General features: G+C 36.6%; 2 protein-coding genes across 3 annotated transcripts; one reads left to right on the forward strand and one right to left on the reverse strand.

Moving 5' to 3' along the window:
- Positions 1 to 4,021: 4,021 nt before the first annotated feature.
- Positions 4,022 to 7,491, reverse strand: LOC306992945 (uncharacterized protein). Its single transcript, XM_079602292.1, has 3 exons — positions 7,458 to 7,491; positions 7,146 to 7,209; positions 4,022 to 6,097 (listed from the first exon to the last, which is right to left on the reverse strand). The coding sequence occupies exons 2-3, from the start codon at positions 7,163 to 7,165 to the stop codon at positions 4,531 to 4,533; spliced, it is 1,587 nt and encodes a 528-aa protein (XP_079458418.1). The 5' UTR covers positions 7,166 to 7,209; positions 7,458 to 7,491; the 3' UTR covers positions 4,022 to 4,530.
- A 4,592-nt stretch (positions 7,492 to 12,083) lies between these two features.
- Positions 12,084 to 15,548, forward strand: LOC306992956 (uncharacterized protein). 2 transcript variants are annotated; one of them, XM_079602303.1, is made up of 3 exons: positions 12,084 to 12,127; positions 12,424 to 12,490; positions 13,221 to 15,548. In XM_079602303.1, the coding sequence occupies exons 2-3, from the start codon at positions 12,471 to 12,473 to the stop codon at positions 14,821 to 14,823; spliced, it is 1,623 nt and encodes a 540-aa protein (XP_079458429.1). In that variant the 5' UTR covers positions 12,084 to 12,127; positions 12,424 to 12,470; the 3' UTR covers positions 14,824 to 15,548. The 2 variants fall into 2 exon arrangements, with proteins under 2 accessions (XP_079458429.1, XP_079458430.1); XM_079602304.1 differs by having other exon boundaries at positions 12,088 to 12,135; positions 13,221 to 15,478.
- Positions 15,549 to 16,904: the final 1,356 nt, after the last annotated feature.

The following is a 16,904-nucleotide window of genomic DNA, read 5'->3' on the forward strand; positions in this document are numbered from 1 at the left end:
ATTTAAGTTTAATAGAACAGTTTGCGTTGCTATACATTGTGTGTATAGCATTACAAAAAAAGTCTCCAAAGCCAAATTTTTGTAAAGACCTAAAAATAAAAGCATGCTCCACCGTATCGAAGGCTTTATAGAAATCTAAGAAAAGAATAAATCCATCATCAGTACTTAAATGTGAATAGTCCAACACGTCTAGGACTAATCTTATATTATTTGAAATATGTCTTTTCTTTAGGAAGCCAGATTGAGCCTCATCTATAAGGGGGTCCATAACTGATTTGATTCTATTGGCAAAGACTAAGGCAAATATCTTATAATCATTGTTTAAGAGAGAGATTGGTCTCCAATTATCTAATAGTAAAGGGTCTTTTTTTGGTTTTGGAATCAAAGTAATTAATCCTTGAGTTAAAGTAGATGGAAGACATTTATTTTCTATACTCTCTATATAAACTTCTTTAAGAAACGGGGCAGTAAGTTCAGAAAAGGTTTTATAAAATTCAGCCGTGAGGCCATCAACCCCAGGAGATTTGTTAACCTTAATATGTGCGATAGCGTTTGAGACTTCCTCAATCGTAATTAAGCTATCACAAAGCTCTTTTTGTACAGGGTCGACAGATTTACAATTTATTCCAGAAATAGAGTTTAGAAATAAATCAGCCGAATGATCACAGAATTTGGATGAATATAAACCACTATAAAATTCTGTGCAAAATTTTGATATTTTAACTTGGTCATCTGTAACATCCCCATCTATTTTAAGTTGTTCAATTGTATTATTTTTAGAATGAAATTTCTCTAGACCAAAAAAATATGCAGAGTTTTGTTCCCCTTTCTCCAACCATCGCTTCCGTGACCTAGTGAAGGCTCCTTCTGCCTTATTCTTATATAATTTGTCCAACTCCAATTGTAGAGTGACTAACTCCGCTTGTTCATCTTCACTAGGACATGATTTTGAGGAGAGAACAGCTAATCTTGAGATAATATTGTCCTCTTTAGTCCGTCTTTCTATTGCCATTAAGCTACCCTGTTTTCGAAAGTACTTAGCTACCTCAAATTTCAATAGCTCCCAATTACTGCAGAATTTATTTTCTGAAAGTGCTTTATACCAGTGACATAAAATAAGATTTTTAACCTTTGTTTTAATATGTTCATATTGTAGTAATGAACTATTAAGTTTCCAATATGAGTTTCTACCCATGGTATGTGGAGAAGTGCTGAAATTAATTGAAATAAGAACAGCTTTATGGTCGCTGAGTGGTGAAGGAATTAAATTAACAGAGATACCTGAAGATTGTATATTCGCAGACACTAACCAATAATCTATTCGAGATTGCCTATTACCAGACTTGTTGCTCCAAGTATATGTCAATGAATCAGGAAACGTAGACCTCCATATATCAACCAAATTGAATCTCTCCATAAAACGTTTCAGGTTTGTATTTTGACTATAAGATGGTCTTGCTGGTAAACAATCGAGAGAGCCGTCCATAACAATATTAAAATCACCCCCTATGATAAGAGAAAGATCCGGGAATTTCAATAGCTCCTGAAGGATATGCTCTTCTAAAGTTTCAAATAAGTGATCGTTTTCACTTTTAGAATTATATCCATAAACATTCACAATGAGCAATACAGAACCATGAATTTTGAGAGTTTGGCACAAATAATGTCCAGAACCGTCACGTTGTGTGTGCAAAATCTCCCCGGTGAATCTGTTCTTTAAAGTGACGACACCGGCCGAGCGCTCAGATCCATGCGCACACCAGATGTCGTTACCCCATTGAGTCCTCCAGAAACGCACATCATCAGGAATCGAATGAGATTCTTGAAAAAAGCAAAAATCAGTCCTATGCTGTTTAGCAAATAAAAATAAAGCTTTCCGTTTAATATGTTGTCTTAACCCCCTGGCATTTAGTGTAACTATAGACAATGACAGAACGACAATGAAAAGTGATCCACAAAAATAAGTGCGATTACAAGAACAGCTGGTAGGAGACACCGCGTATAGGCTATAGAGAAAAATAAAATAAAACTCGAATTTCCAATGGCCACGAAAACTGACCTTGTATGAAAACAGTGTTTCCATTTGATAACAAATGTGTGTATAAATCCAATGTTGGCTTATAGGAACAAAAAAAACAAAAAATCAACCATTCAGTAGGCCTAAAGTAAGCAGAGTTGCTGCATGTCCTCGTTCATCATAATAGGTTCATTCCGGTCCCGATGGCAAAGGTATAACAAAAAATTAAAAATAAAAAACTTTGAAGACATAACGGTCTTCACTTCACTTTAGTTTAAAATACTGTCTACAAAACCGTTAGCTTAATGATCCAACTTTAGTAGGGCTGTTTTCTTACCCCCAAAAAATAAAAAATGGGTTACCTTCCTCATCTCTTATGGTGGGTTAATTTCGATCCCGGCAACAAAAGCACGTCCACCAACAAAGTAAGCAGATTTTCCTTTGAGACGGGCTTCATTTACTGCAGGCCACAGCTGGAGACGTCGTGCTCTGTCCATCTTAGACAGATCTTCCGCAAAACGCAGACCGTGACTCCTCAGGTATTCGGACTTTTTTGCCGCTTTCCACACCGAATCGCGAATCACCCTGGATGTGAACTGAATAATTATTCCTCTGGGTTTATCAATATTGGACAACTCCTTTCCTTTCTTCTGGCCCAGACGATGCACTGTGTCAATGAGACTAGGAAGTTTGGCCTTCTCTGCAGGTAGGAGAGCTTGACATATGCCAATAGCTTCATGGCGCACATCTTCTTTATCAGGTTCCGGTACACCGAACAAACGGAGATTCCATCTTCGTGAATAGCTTTCTAACTCTGCTATACGCAACTCAGCTGAGCTCAGGCGCGCCTCATCGTTAGCGATGCGCTTTTCAAGAACTGCAGATTTCTCCTTAATGTCCTTTATCTCAGCGCATGCAAAGTCAATAGTTTTCTTGAGTCCCTCAATTCGCAGGGTGTTGTCAGAGATCAATTTCTCCAAAGCATCGGATCTGGAGTTGATGAGTTGCGAGAGTTGTAGGACTATGTCAGAGCTTTCCGTTACAGTGGTCTCCATTACAGCGGCTGAAGTAGGTAATTGCTCCGATTTACCTTTCTTTGGAGCAGGTGATTTGCTGGGGGTGACAGGTATAGCTGTAAAGTCTTCATCAGCCGATACATAGGAATGTTCCTCCATGCTAACGCTATCTGGTGTGACTGTTGTCTTAGACTTCGATTTTCTATCTCTTTTACGATCAGAGGTCGCCATTTAGTCAAATTAAATGTTGTTTAACCAATTGAGAGTCAATACGTTACATTAGATATAACAATTAGACTATCATTTTCCTGAAAACAATTTAAATTTCGCGGTTCTCCTTAAACCGTGTGCTTACTAGGGCGCCATCTTGAGCTCCTCTAGCGTTTCAGATAGTCCACGAGGAGGCGGGTTTCGTGACATCATCACGTACAATAGAAGACCCATTTCATTGGCTAGGCACCAGCCAATAGAACGGCTCCTTTAAACACCCCCCCCCCCCCTTCTCTCGCGCCTCTGAGTTGCAAGTGCACAAGTCAGTTTTAGCAAAAGTCAAGGCGCGAAATTTGAACTTGTAGTGACAGATTTGAGGAGTTGCAAGTGCCTATTTGAGGTTGTACTGGGAATATGAATGTAAGAATAAGTGCAAATATATATTACACGTTGTGTCAGTCATTGTATTTTTGTAGATGGCATTTTACACATCTGTGACTACTTGTCTGCAGCTTCAAATTCAGAATACAGGTTTGTGACTATTCTCTGCGAGTACACATTTCAACATTCAACTTCAGATTTTTATTTTACAGGTTTTCACATCAGAGCTGTGAGTGTAAATTTGAGCATACAAGTACAAATATTTATTGTACAAGTTCTCAGATTCACATCTACGTGCTCTCGAGTTATGCTACTCATTTACCTTCATAAACAAAGGCCATATTTTTAGTTGAGCATGATATTCTGTGAAGTAAAAAAATAATTTACCAAAGATATTGGAACTTGTCAGGCAGGACCAGTGCAGATTTATTAAACAAGGAGAAAAAAAGTCCAATATAATGTACAGGAAAAATATTAGAACTATATGACTAACAACTAACTAGGGACTAAACACAACATGATAAAGTAAAAGCAACTAAAATCTTCAAATAATTTTTTTAGATTGTAAAAGTGTCCCAAAAGAGACTTAATAAGGTAGGCTATATATAGAGAGAGAAAGAGAGAGAGGCAAATAAGGACTATATATTAACTTGTAAATTGACATGTAAATGTTCTTATTGTCAAAATTTTTGACACAATTTTGTCACATATTGTGTGTGTGTGTGTGTGTGTGTGTGTGTGTGTAACAAGACAATGTTATTTAGCAATATCTCTCCCGAATAATGGCTGAACAGCATCAAATATTTGTCTGTCAGAGAGGAACACATTATTGCTTCAAACACGATGATTATATAGCACTATGTCACAGAAGGACACTTTCAGAGTCCACTTTTCTAATGTTCTGATTTAACACAGCTTTTCAGCGCTTTTATTTTCTTCTTCTCCTGCTCTCTTCTTGATGTTTTCCAGTGTTTCAACCTTTTCAGGTTCATTTATTTCCTTCAGCTTCTCGATCAGAAAATCAACATGTAGGAGTGTGTTCAGAGACTCAGTGTTGAGTGCGATCATCTCCAGTTTATCCACACAGTGAAACGCATCCATCACCAGCTTAACTCTCTCCATCTCTAATTTTTGCAGTTCTTCTTCCAGCTTCTTGACCACAGACTCACCATCCCTAACTTTAATTATATTATCATCATAGTTCTTCTTTAAATCTTCATCTGTCCTCTTCTCCTTCTTTGTCTTTGTTACATATATTTTTGCTTCTTTGTCATGTTTGCTGTAGTGGCATTTATTTGTGCACACTGTACAGTGATCATCTTTCATCATACTGCACCATGAGAGATTACTGATCCCCCAGCATCCTGGATAATGACAGTTCTCCTCACAGACGCTGCAGCACACCGCCTTATAGGCTACAGAAGTATCAATATCAACCTTCTCTTTATAGGACACGTCAACTTCATACTCAAAGTTCTTATTTTCTTCAACAACTTTTTTGTGTTGCTCCAGAACTACTTGAGTTTGTTTCAGCTCATTTTGCTTTTGGTCTATCTTTTGAGGATGTGATTTTATGTTGAAGATTTTTTCCACCAACTGCATCTGTTGTTGCAACACATCTTGGGTCATCTTCATGGTTTTTGGTTTCATGTTGTCAAGAAACTTGAAAAATCCTGTAATTCCTGTAAAACTGAGATTCCATGAAGGTTCCTGCATCATTTCATCTTCTTCATCAGCAGCGTCTGACTGACGATTGTCAAACAGGAAAAACACTGGCTGATTCTTGTCATTCACTGCACACTTTATTTTATCCTCTTCAACAGCCGTCAGGACATTTTTAGGGATAGCTCCACGTGAGTGTGTGAAGAGCAAGATGATGTTTTCAGCAATATCTCTCCCAAATAAAGACTGAACAGCATCAAATATGTACATCTGTCTGTCAGAGAGTCGAGTCTGAGTTGCTTTAATCACCAGACACACTGCATCTAGTTTATGAATCTCTTCTGCAGATTCACTCAAACTAAGCAAACTCTCAGCGATCTCTTTATCAAGATCAACTCCACGAGTGTCTCCATATCCTGGTGTGTCGATGATTGTTAGATCAGTTTTACTCTCTTGTAGATAAAACCCATAAACAGTGGTGATGGAGGTCTGACTTTGAACTGATGATCGGTCACTCTGATCGTCTGTGATCTCAAACCAAACCTTGTCTTTCCTCTGAACACCCAACATGTAGTTGATCATCGTGTTGATCAGGGTTGTTTTTCCTGTTCCTGTTTCTCCCACCATCAGAATGGTTTTATGGGGTTTGGTTTTATCTCTCTCTCCAAAGGTCATTTTTTTATATGGCTCAGATTGATCATGAGAGTCTGTTGTTGGTGTCAGACGGTATCGAGTGGGAATCCCCTCCTCTATTACAGTACTTTGCTCGATGATTGCATTAAATTTGTGCGTTTCTTGTTCTTTTATTTGTCTGTGCAGGAAACAACATAACACAAAGACAGACATTTAGTCATGTAAAAAAATATATAGTACTAGTTTATTTGCTTTTCTTAATGATATAAGGTAAAATGACACATCACTTCATTAATAATAACATTAATATCTTCATAAATTTGAAAAGAAATGTATTTTAAAAGAAGAGTGAAAAAAGTCAAGTCAAGTCAAGTAGGCTATAAGTATTTATATAGCGCTTTTTACAATACAGATTGTATCAAAGCAGCTTCAGTGATAACATGAAAAAAATACAACAAAGTTTGTTTCTAGAACAAAATTGCGTCATCGTCCACCTGAAGTAAGGCAGTTATGTAATAATGTATGTACTTTATTAATAAATGTACATATTGTTGAATATTACATGTCCCCAACTAAGCAAGCCAAAAGACAAGGCAACATGAAAAGGCAATAAACTTAAAGGACAAGTTCGGTATTTTACACTTAAAGCCCTGTTTTCAGATAGTTTCTGATGAAATAAAACGGTTAAGATTAAAATTTGGACACATGCTCCTGTCCCGAGAAATTTAGGTTTATTTCGCTTTTATTTCGGGGGGGAAAGCGAAATAAACCTAAAATTCTCAGACAGCAGCATCTGTTCAAATTTTAATCTTAACCGTTCTATTTCATCAGAAACTATCTGAAAACAGGGCTTTAAGTATAAAATACCGAACTTGTCCTTTAAATTTTTCCAATATAATGGCCACATAAAAATAAAAAAATAATGGAAAAAAGCTTTAGTTCAGGAATCACTGTCACTGCAGAATGTGATAAACACAGAAGATAACAAATATGATAAACATTCACCTGATTATGTTCAACTAAGTGATGATTGGAAATGTTTCTATATGAAAGGGCTTTTTGAATTATTGCATCTATATTTTTAATTGTGAATAGTATGGAAATATTAATTCCTTTTAGTAGATTTTTAACAAAAATATTAGAATTGTAGTTAATTGGTCAAATGTGATTTAAAAGCCCTATTATCAATAAGACCTAAAGACTAAAATGAGAGTGGCTTGTACTACCTTTCAGAAGAATCTGCCATGACACTGGATTCAAGGTTTGTAGTCTTCAAGGTGCAGTTTGTTGCTAAGCAAAGTATATACACATTCAATTTTCTTTCAAAAACAGAAAGACATATGCCAGTAACATGTACACAGAATTTATATTGTAAAAAAAAAAAAAAATCTGTGGGAATTTCCAGTCTATCCTTTTCTTTGTTCCTATTTCTGTATTGATAGCATATACAGTATGTCAATCTGAGATACTAGAAATCATTATCAATATTACTAAGTCACAGATCCTACAGAAGAGCAATACACATTTTACAATATTACCTGTTTGTTCAGGTGCTTCTTTGTCTAACTCACGTCAGGTACTTGCAGACAGGAAGCAACTGTTGTATTTATACACTGACCAACACCCATTTTTTTAAGGTCACATGATTTGCAAGAAAGTTGCAACTCATAATGGTTTGAAAAAAAAAAAACTATTTGTTTCAAACATAGTTTCTAACATGCAATTCAAATATAGAAATATTAACTGACCTGTATTTATACTCCTGATGAATGATCTTGCAAAGTTTTTTTTCTTTTCAGTTTTTAAATAATATGAAGTTGCTAGCTATGAAAGTTTTAGTTTGATATAATATATCATATTATATTATGTTGTCTATGGGGCCTGTGCAATATGCAATATACTTGTGCAATTTTATAATGCAAATTTACACTTTTAATGGGTTTTAATTGTGCAATTTATAATGTATATGTTTTATAGATTTATGTCTTCCCTGTGTGTCTTTTAAACTTGACTTGACTCTCTGAGCAATAACCGCACAAGAGTTCCTATGTGTGCAAACACAAATGGCAAATAAAGTTCTTGAATCTTGATACAATATATATAAAAGCTTGACATTAACACCCATAGATATTATATAGAGACTAGATGCCCTATTGGCCGCTGGGCACCGAGAAATACGGCCGCCATCTTAAACCGGTCGCACTCCTAGTTTCGTTGCGTAGCAGTAGTTAGATTCCAGAGCACTGTGGAGCATTTTCCTGTTCTAATCAGCGGACCATCGCTAATAGGGCCCGGGATTACTTTTCACAAGTAAGGTTTAACATTACCGTACTATTGGTTGTATTTTGTGAATAAAATATTACCAGATAATTGAGAAGGAGCAAGGATCTTTGATATTACTGTACTGAAATCATAGGCAGCTAACGTTAGCTAGGCTAACGCTATGTTTACTGCACCAGTCAGTGTTCACCCGACATCGAGAGGTTGGTTAAAGTAATAATTACAAGAGCTTCTCGGTTATCAGATACAAGCATTCAACGGCCCTGTAGTATAAATATATATAAATATAGGTTATTTGTGTTTGCGCACGTGATATCAGGAAGCAATGTAATAACGTTACAGACATGACGACGATGCGCAAATCGAGTGTGTATGTGAGAGTGTGTGTGTGTGTGTCACAAATCATTATAAATTGTTTCTTCAACTTATTAAAATATCTTACTTTACTGCAACTATCTGTTTCTGCTTCTTTATCATATTTATAGTGTGTGATTTATAATACCTTATATCCTACATCACATATTTTGATTTTGGACGTCTGGTCACTTTATATCTGATATCAGAATATTATATTACTGTTAAGCCTACTATGAATATTAAAATATGCCGAACCATGTGTCCTGTATCATAGCTACATGAATGACCTTTGCAGCAAAAAACCCCGCGTGAAAATCAGTTGGGTATTCAGTGAGGTATGATTTATTAAATGCGCTGACAGCTCATTGCACCGGCCATACAGATTACACTGAGTGGAGCGGGTGACCGGTCTAAGATGGCGGCCCCACGGCTCGACCGCACCAGTAGGCAGGAGCGGTCGATAGGGCGTCTATCTATGATGTCTATGTTAACACCCACCAACTCGCCAAATGCAGGTGAATTTCAGCAGTGGTATGTAACGCAGACACTACTAGCCACTTTGACGACTTGAATTTTATAGGCTATAATATATAGAATATTCAATTGTAGTCTGTTAAAAAGACATCTGAAAGAATAAACTAAGTGCAATGTAGTTGTCAAAATATAGACTTTTGGTTTATCAATCCTGAAATATCTGAAATGCTTCCAATACTCATTTTCCGGAGAATATACATGATATCAGCTAAGCTTTCTCTTCTCTCCGACAAAGAGTTACACACAAACCCGCCTCTCCTCACTCACTTCATTTGCTCCAGATGAATATTGTTGCCGTTACAGGGCTTGCATTTTAATTGAATTTGGGTATTGTGCATAATTTGACTCATTCCCGCAGATTTTGTGCTCACACCCAAAGTGTGTGCGAACAAAACTGCCTCTCAGTACTAAATTGAGATCTTCTCCCAAGTCTAGGGTTGGGAGAAGGTAACCGGTTTAAATTAATTTAAAAAAAAGTAAACGAGGAGGGTTCTCTTCAATCCTCTGCCCCAGAAATGTGAGTCAACACCACCAGATATCAAATGAGAAGTATTTATTGTTCAACTGAAAATAGGGGTTCAATCTTCAGGAGAAGGTCACCAAAACAACAAACAAAAAGAATCTTACTATTAGAAGGAAATCTAAATGACCTACACAGGTAAAAGAAAATAAATAAACAACATAAGCTAACCTCCACTCCCTGACTAAACAAAAACAGGGAATAACGTCTTACAAAATAAAAAGGGTGACTCAAACTCCCTACCAGTCCCCACACAAAGTAAAAGTAAATACAATACCTTTTAATACCAAACAAATAAAGAAAAGTTGAGAAAGAGAAATAAAATGTAGCCAAGCTACCTGCTATCTCCCACACCAAAGGGATATTCAATTTGATAGCACAACACTTCAGTTTCACAGCGAGCACAACAGTTTCACAAAGAGCCCAACAAGTCTGGTGCAGGGGAGAAGTGAACCTCCACAAGCAGTGTTCACTCTGTCCTTTAATAGCAGCTAACGAGCCTCCTTACGAGTTTCAGGTGTGTCCATTTAGCTGCAATGCAAGCAGAGTGAGGGAGAGCAAGAGAGAACACACAACAAAAACAATATTTCACAAAGTAAAGCAAATACAGAAAAGAACACTGTACACAATACTTCCCTGGACGTAACACTTTGCTTATCTACGCTTACTGTGCGTTCACACCGGACGCGAATAGCGCGTCAAATTCGCGCCTGCCACGTCTAGTTTGACGCTTGAACATTTTGAATGCATTCGTGCGTCCAAACAAAATGGATGCGCGTACAAAGCAAGCGTCCGAGAGGAAATCCGCTTCTTCTGGGAGAGGCAAGTGCTAGGCGGGAAATTTAAAAATACTACTGTTATTGTGACACGAAATGTAGTTTTAAGAGTTGTTCAGTCGAGAATGTAGTTGTTTAAAGCTCAAATCTGTGGTTTGTTTATAAAGATAGCGCCTATTTAAAAAATCTGATATGACGTTTCGGAGTTGTGAGATCCAGGCAATCAGCGGGCGCTCGGCGCTCATGTAACCCGCCTGGAGCAGCGTCACCGCGGCTAGTGCTCCTGACATTTGCCACTGGTAAACGAGAAATGTTTAAATTCACAATTCACATTCATAGTTAACATCTGACCAATGTCATTCCTTCTTTCACGCGGGCATTTAGTCATTACAAAATGATTTATTGAGGCCAAATATAAGTTATTGAGGCCAAACATTTAAAATGACATCGGGCCTTCCCCCGTTTATCACGTCACTTCACCACGTGACAGTAGCAAGCAGGCTCCGATTGGTTAACGCGGCGCGAATTGACGCAGAAGTTCAGATTTTTCAACTCGGGCGGCAGACGCGAATTCGCGTCAAACGCGTGAATGCACAGAAAGCACTACATAAAATCAATCGTGCTTAACGCGCCAGATGCTCAATTCGCGCCATTCGCGCGTCAAGGCGTATTCCGCGCTGCACTCTACACGCCTCATTCTCGCCGCAGGAATTTTTTACGCGCGTAACGCGTCTTTGCATTGACTTAACATTGAAATCACTCGCGCCTGACGCGCTATTCGCGTCCGGTGTGAACGCACCATAAGTCAAATACACACAAAATAATGTCACCGCTGAATGACTGATCTGCTTTTATTATTATTATTATTTTTTCATATTCACAAATGTGTTAGTTATAGTATGAAATATTAACTATAATATTAATATTAATGTATTCTAGTTATAATGGAAAGTCAAGTCACATTTATATAGAGCTTTTAACAATATACAGTAGATGGTTTCAAAGCAGCTTTACAGTGATAATAGGAAATGAAAGTAACAGAGATTGTTTTGGCTTTACAGCAGCTCTAAAATAAAGTTATTGTCCAGCTAAAATTAGTTTTGATTGATTCACTTCCATTGCAAAAATCATTAGTTATTAACTTAAAGGCTGCTAACACGTCACCTTTCTAACAGAAAACCCTTAACTCGCTCCGGCCGCTCATCCGCACAACAACAGTGCCTGGTGGCTCAAAAATGCAACCCTTGAAGTAGGTTCCAAGGTGCAAGCTATTATTGCCGCTTCCATGTACAGCTGAAATGACTCTGTTTGCATCATTTTTCTGTTATCACTGTAAAGCTGCTTTGAAACAATCTGTATTGTATAAAGTGCTACATAAAGGTGACTTGACTTGACTTTGAATACTGAGTAGTTGTGTAATTGTATAATTGCTTGGAATTCTGGATTGTGTTCCTGAAGGTCAGGAAGTAGAGCATAGTGCTTGCAAACCAGATATGGTTTCGTTTTCTAGCAAGCATGAAGGTGATAATGTAGATACCACATTTAATGGAATACCATCCTATCTTCTCTTATTCAACAGACAATTGTGGGGATATATTCCCTATGCCATAGGGATTTTACAATTTCTTGCAAATCATGTGACCTTTAAAAAATGGGCGTTGGTCAGTGTATAAATACAACTCTTTCTTCCTGTCTGCAAGTACCTGACGTGAGTTAGACAAAGAAGCACCTGAACAAACAGGTAATATTGTAAGTAAATGTGTATTGCTCTTCAATAGACGATGTATCGCAGTGTAGTAATGTTATGATGATATTTAGTTTCTCAAATTTTGAGTTGTACTATATATTGTAGATAATTGTTAATGCCTGGGGCTTATAAATACAGAAATAGGAAAAAAAGAGAAGGATATATTTAATGTTTCCAATAATTGTTTTTAAACTATATTAATTCCGTTGACAGAAAAAAACGGTTTAATTTATGTCTTTGTGAACTGGTGATTGTTTAAAAAAAAAATTATGTGCATTTACTTTCTTTAGCAATAATTTGCTTGGCAACTTGAAGGACTTCGAACCTGGAACAAGTCATGACAGATTCTAATGAAAAGTAAGAAAACTACCCACTGTCATTTTATGTGTGCAGACTTTAAGGCAGATACAAGTAAAGTCATAATAATTTATCCAAAAAAGCACTATACAATTATTCCAAATGACTGTAGCTTTCCAAGTCTTCTTTGTGTGAGGGACAGACTAAAATTTGATCATTGTCCCCATTTTCCATAAGTTTAAAATAACTACACACACAATATAACAGCTTTGATGTCAGATGTCATTGGCTTTTACGTGGGGCATGGCAGATTTTTATGATTTATCTTTTGAAAGATATGACTGACAGAGTGATTTTCAGAGGATTTCAGCTTTAGTCTGTTACTCACACAAAGCTATCATGCACCGCATTTCATGTATTCTGAAGCCACAAGACATTAGGAATACTTTTATAGTAACTTTTTTTTCATTTTGTGGAATAAACTGTTGTGACTATACTTTTGTCTGCTTGTAATGAGTTTTATATTGGTGAGAAGTTGTCAGGTTCAGGGGTAGAGGTGCTGAGGTGCATGCTGTGAATTGTAGTTTGCTGACCTGACACACAGGACTTTTACTCTTCTTTCAAAATGTATTCTGGTGAAGATATTGATGGAGATATTAATGTTATTGATGATGAGACATATCATTTTGCCTCATAAAAAAAACTATAGCTTATACAGTACTTTATTATTATTATTTACATTTTTAACTGTCTGTTTTTTGTATTATATTTTTTTTCCCTTATATTACAGACAAAAAATGGACAGTTTAGAACCAGGATTTAAAAAAATGAATGCTATCATCAAGCAAAGTACTGTAATTGAGGAGGGGATTCCCACTCGATACCATCTGACAACAACAGACTCTCATGATCAATCTGAGCCATATAAAAAAATGACCTTTGGAGAGAGAGATAAAACCAAACCTCATAAAACCATTCTGATAGTGGGAGAAACAGGAACAGGAAAAACAAAACTAATCAACACGATGATCAACTACATGTTGGGTGTTCAGAGGAAAGACAAGGTTTGGTTTGAGATCACAGATGATCAGAGTGACCGAACATCAGTTCACAGTCAGACCTCCATCACCACTGTTTATGGGTTTTATCCACAAGAGAGTAAAACTGATCTAACAATCATCGACACACCAGGATATGGAGACACTCGTGGAGCTGAGAAAGATAAAGAGATTGCCATGAATTTACTTGGTTTAAGCAAATGTGACGACTGCATCCAGAAACTAGATGCAGTGTGTCTGGTGATGAAAGCAACACAGAATCGACTCTCTGACAGACAGATGTACATATTTGATGCTGTTCAGTCTTTATTTGGAAGTAATATTGATGAAAACATTGTCTTGCTCTTCACACACTCACATGGAGCTGTCCCTAAATCTGCCCTGACGGCTGTTAAAGAGGCTAAAATCAAGTGTGCAGTGGATGACAAGAATCAGCCAGTGTATTTCCAGTTTGACAACTGTCAAGGAGAGACATTTCTCCCAGAATACCAGATGGTCCAAATGCAATCATGGAATTTAAGTTTTAAAGAAATTACAGGATTTTTCAAGTTTCTTGACAACATAAAATCAAAAACCGTGAAGATGACCCAAAATGTGTTGCAACAACAGATGCAGTTGGAGGCAAAAATCTCCAACATAAAATCACATCCTCAAAAGATAGACCTAAAGAAAAAGGAGCTGAAACAAACTCAAAAAGATCTGGAGCAACACAAGAAAGTTGTTGAAGAAAATAAGAACTTTGAATATGAAGTTGACGTGGCCTATAAAGATTGGGTTGATATTGATACTTCTGTAGCCTATAAGGCGATGTGCTGCACCTACTGTGAGGAGAACTGTCATTATCCAGGATGCTGGTGGATCAGAGATCTCTCATGGTGCGGTATGATGAAAGATGAACACTGTACAGTGTGTACATATAAATGCCACTACAGCAAACACGTCAAAGAAGCAAAAATATATGTAATAAAGACAAAAAAGGAGAAGAGGACAAATGAAGCATTAAAGAAGAAATATGATAATAATATAATTAAAGTTAGGGATGGTGAGTCTGTGGTCAAGAAGCTGGAAGAAGAACTGCAAGAATTAGAGAAAGACAAGATAAAGCTGGTGATGGATGCGTTTCACTGTGTGGATAAACTGGAGATGATCGCACTCAACACTGAGTCTCTGAACACACTCCTACATGTTGATTTTCTGATTGAGAAACTGAAGGAAATCAATGAGCCTGAAAAAGCTGAAAAACTGGAAAATATCAAGAAGAGATCAGGAGAAGAAAAACACAGAGCACTGGAATACATAAACAAACATGCTACAATAAATCCCTCAGCTAGGTAAAGAAAATTAAGTGCACTCATTGATCAGATAATATACAGCATTTGTGAGTTTGACAAGAATCTTGTTAAACATATACACATATTTGTGTTGTCTAGAAAATATTTGTGCAGAAACTAAAAAACTAATTTACATATCAAAACTGTATATTAATATTTAGTCCTCTGTAAGGTAAGGCCACATTTTCCTCTTGAATAGTGAAAGTTATTTCTTGGGGATGCTATTACACAAATACTGTGTGCTGTTCTCCAGTATTCCCAGGACTAGTTGTTGTCTAGTTTCCTGCCTCATTGTTTTTACCATGTCTTACTGTATTTTTTTGTGCTTATCATTATAGTCTTGTTTTGATTCTCAGATAATTCTGATTATGGAGGATTCCAGTTTTGTATAGGCTATTGGTTTTTGAGTATTTTGGTTTGGTTAATATTTCCTTTTGTATTGTCCAATGCACTTTTCTTTGTTTAATAAATCTGTACTCGGAAACTGCCTTTTAGTGAACTAGTTTGTACAGTAATGTAATGCAGAGGATCAAAACCTTACCACCTTTGATCAAATCAGTCACAAATCCTCTGAGCACAAGGTTAAGGATATCTACTAACATCAAAATGTAATAACATCATTATCAATATCCAAATAAATCATGCTGCTATAAGACCCCATCAATTGTTTGACTCACCCTTTTGCAAAATTGTGGAAGAATTTGAAAAAATAAAACATACCTACAACAGTATTTAGATTTTGGTTTTCCAAACATTTTATTATGCAAATGTTGCAACATAATTTCAAATATAGTGTAATCTTATTTAATCACACTATTATTCAATAAATAAATATTCTATATGTATTTATGAATTTTAAACTATATTAAAACGTCTCCTGTATGTTGAAAAGTGCTTGAACTGCTCAGTCTGCTTTCATTTTCAATAAGCACAAAAAAAGTGGGAAGGAAAAAAAACAAAAAAAACAAGGGACACACGTAAACCAAATTATAGGCTCAAAAGTAATGTTGATTTAATTACAAAATAAGGCAACACTAAATAATAGAATGAAAACAATTAAAGGAAATAACAGTTTTTCTGTAAGCAACATCATGTGTAAAGCAAGGTGCATGGTTGAAAGTGTAATACAAAGTTGAAATGTAAATGCAACACAAACAAAGTCCAAAACCAAAGTCCACTTCTCCTCCTGGCTTCTTCTTCTTATTCACCCCCTTCTTCTTCTTCTTTTTCTTCTTCTTCTTCTTCTTCTTCTTCTTCTTCTTCTTCTTCTTCTAGGCTGCATTCCAGTCCAAAATTGTCATGCCCTTCACTCACTAACTTCGCTCCGTCTCGTTCACTCGGATGTACGTCATTGCCTACGTTGCACGAGTGCCACTACAGGCAGAAACTGCAATGGACTGAATTGGACCGTGCTAAGCCCTTGATCACTTGGAATCAGTGATGGAGTTGATGTATTATTATTATTATTATTTTTAAATCCCTTTAAGAATTTGTTTAATGCAGCATCCAAATGTATAAAGGTGTGTTTGGATTGTTTTAAATAAAAAAATATATAATATATCATAGAGTTGTTTGTTGTGGTGGTGATTAGACGTGATCTGTGGTGACATCACAATCGTACTGCATTGTAGGACATATAGATGCCTGAAGTGTACATATGAAGTAGACTCGCTCCCTCTGTCAAAATCGAGGGAACGAGGGTGTGTCCATATAAACTCCCTCGTCCACTTCACGAAGTGGAACGCACTTCAAAATGGCGGCAGGGATTCCCCCGAGGGGGAGTGCTTAAGGAAGTTCGCAAGTGGACTGGAACGCAGCCCTATTCTACTTCTTCTTCTTATTATTATTATTATTATTATTATAATTATTATTTTTCGCCGCCTTCTTCATCTTCTTCAGTTTTATGGCAGGTGGCACCAACTTTAAGGTCCATTATCGCCACCTACTGTATTGGAGTGTGAACCAGAGTTTACCCATTATAAAAATAAATACAAATAAATGTATTAATAATGATAATTTAAAAAAAATAATTATCTTAATAAGCTACGTTCTCTTGAGATAAATAAATAAACTCTCTGATCCACA

The sequence above is a fragment of the Phoxinus phoxinus genome, assembly GCF_949152265.1.
Source record: "Phoxinus phoxinus genome assembly, chromosome: 24".
NCBI lineage: Eukaryota > Metazoa > Chordata > Actinopteri > Cypriniformes > Leuciscidae > Phoxinus > Phoxinus phoxinus.

Coding starts and splice junctions, on each gene's coding strand:
- LOC306992945 (XM_079602292.1), bottom strand. CDS start 7,165: ATGGCAGATTCTTCTGAAAG. Junction 6,098..7,145: donor ATGGCAGATTCTTCTGAAAG/GTAGTACAAGCC, acceptor TTTCCTGCACAG/ACAAATAAAAGAACAAGAAA.
- LOC306992956 (XM_079602303.1), top strand. CDS start 12,471: ATGACAGATTCTAATGAAAA. Junction 12,491..13,220: donor ATGACAGATTCTAATGAAAA/GTAAGAAAACTA, acceptor CTTATATTACAG/ACAAAAAATGGACAGTTTAG.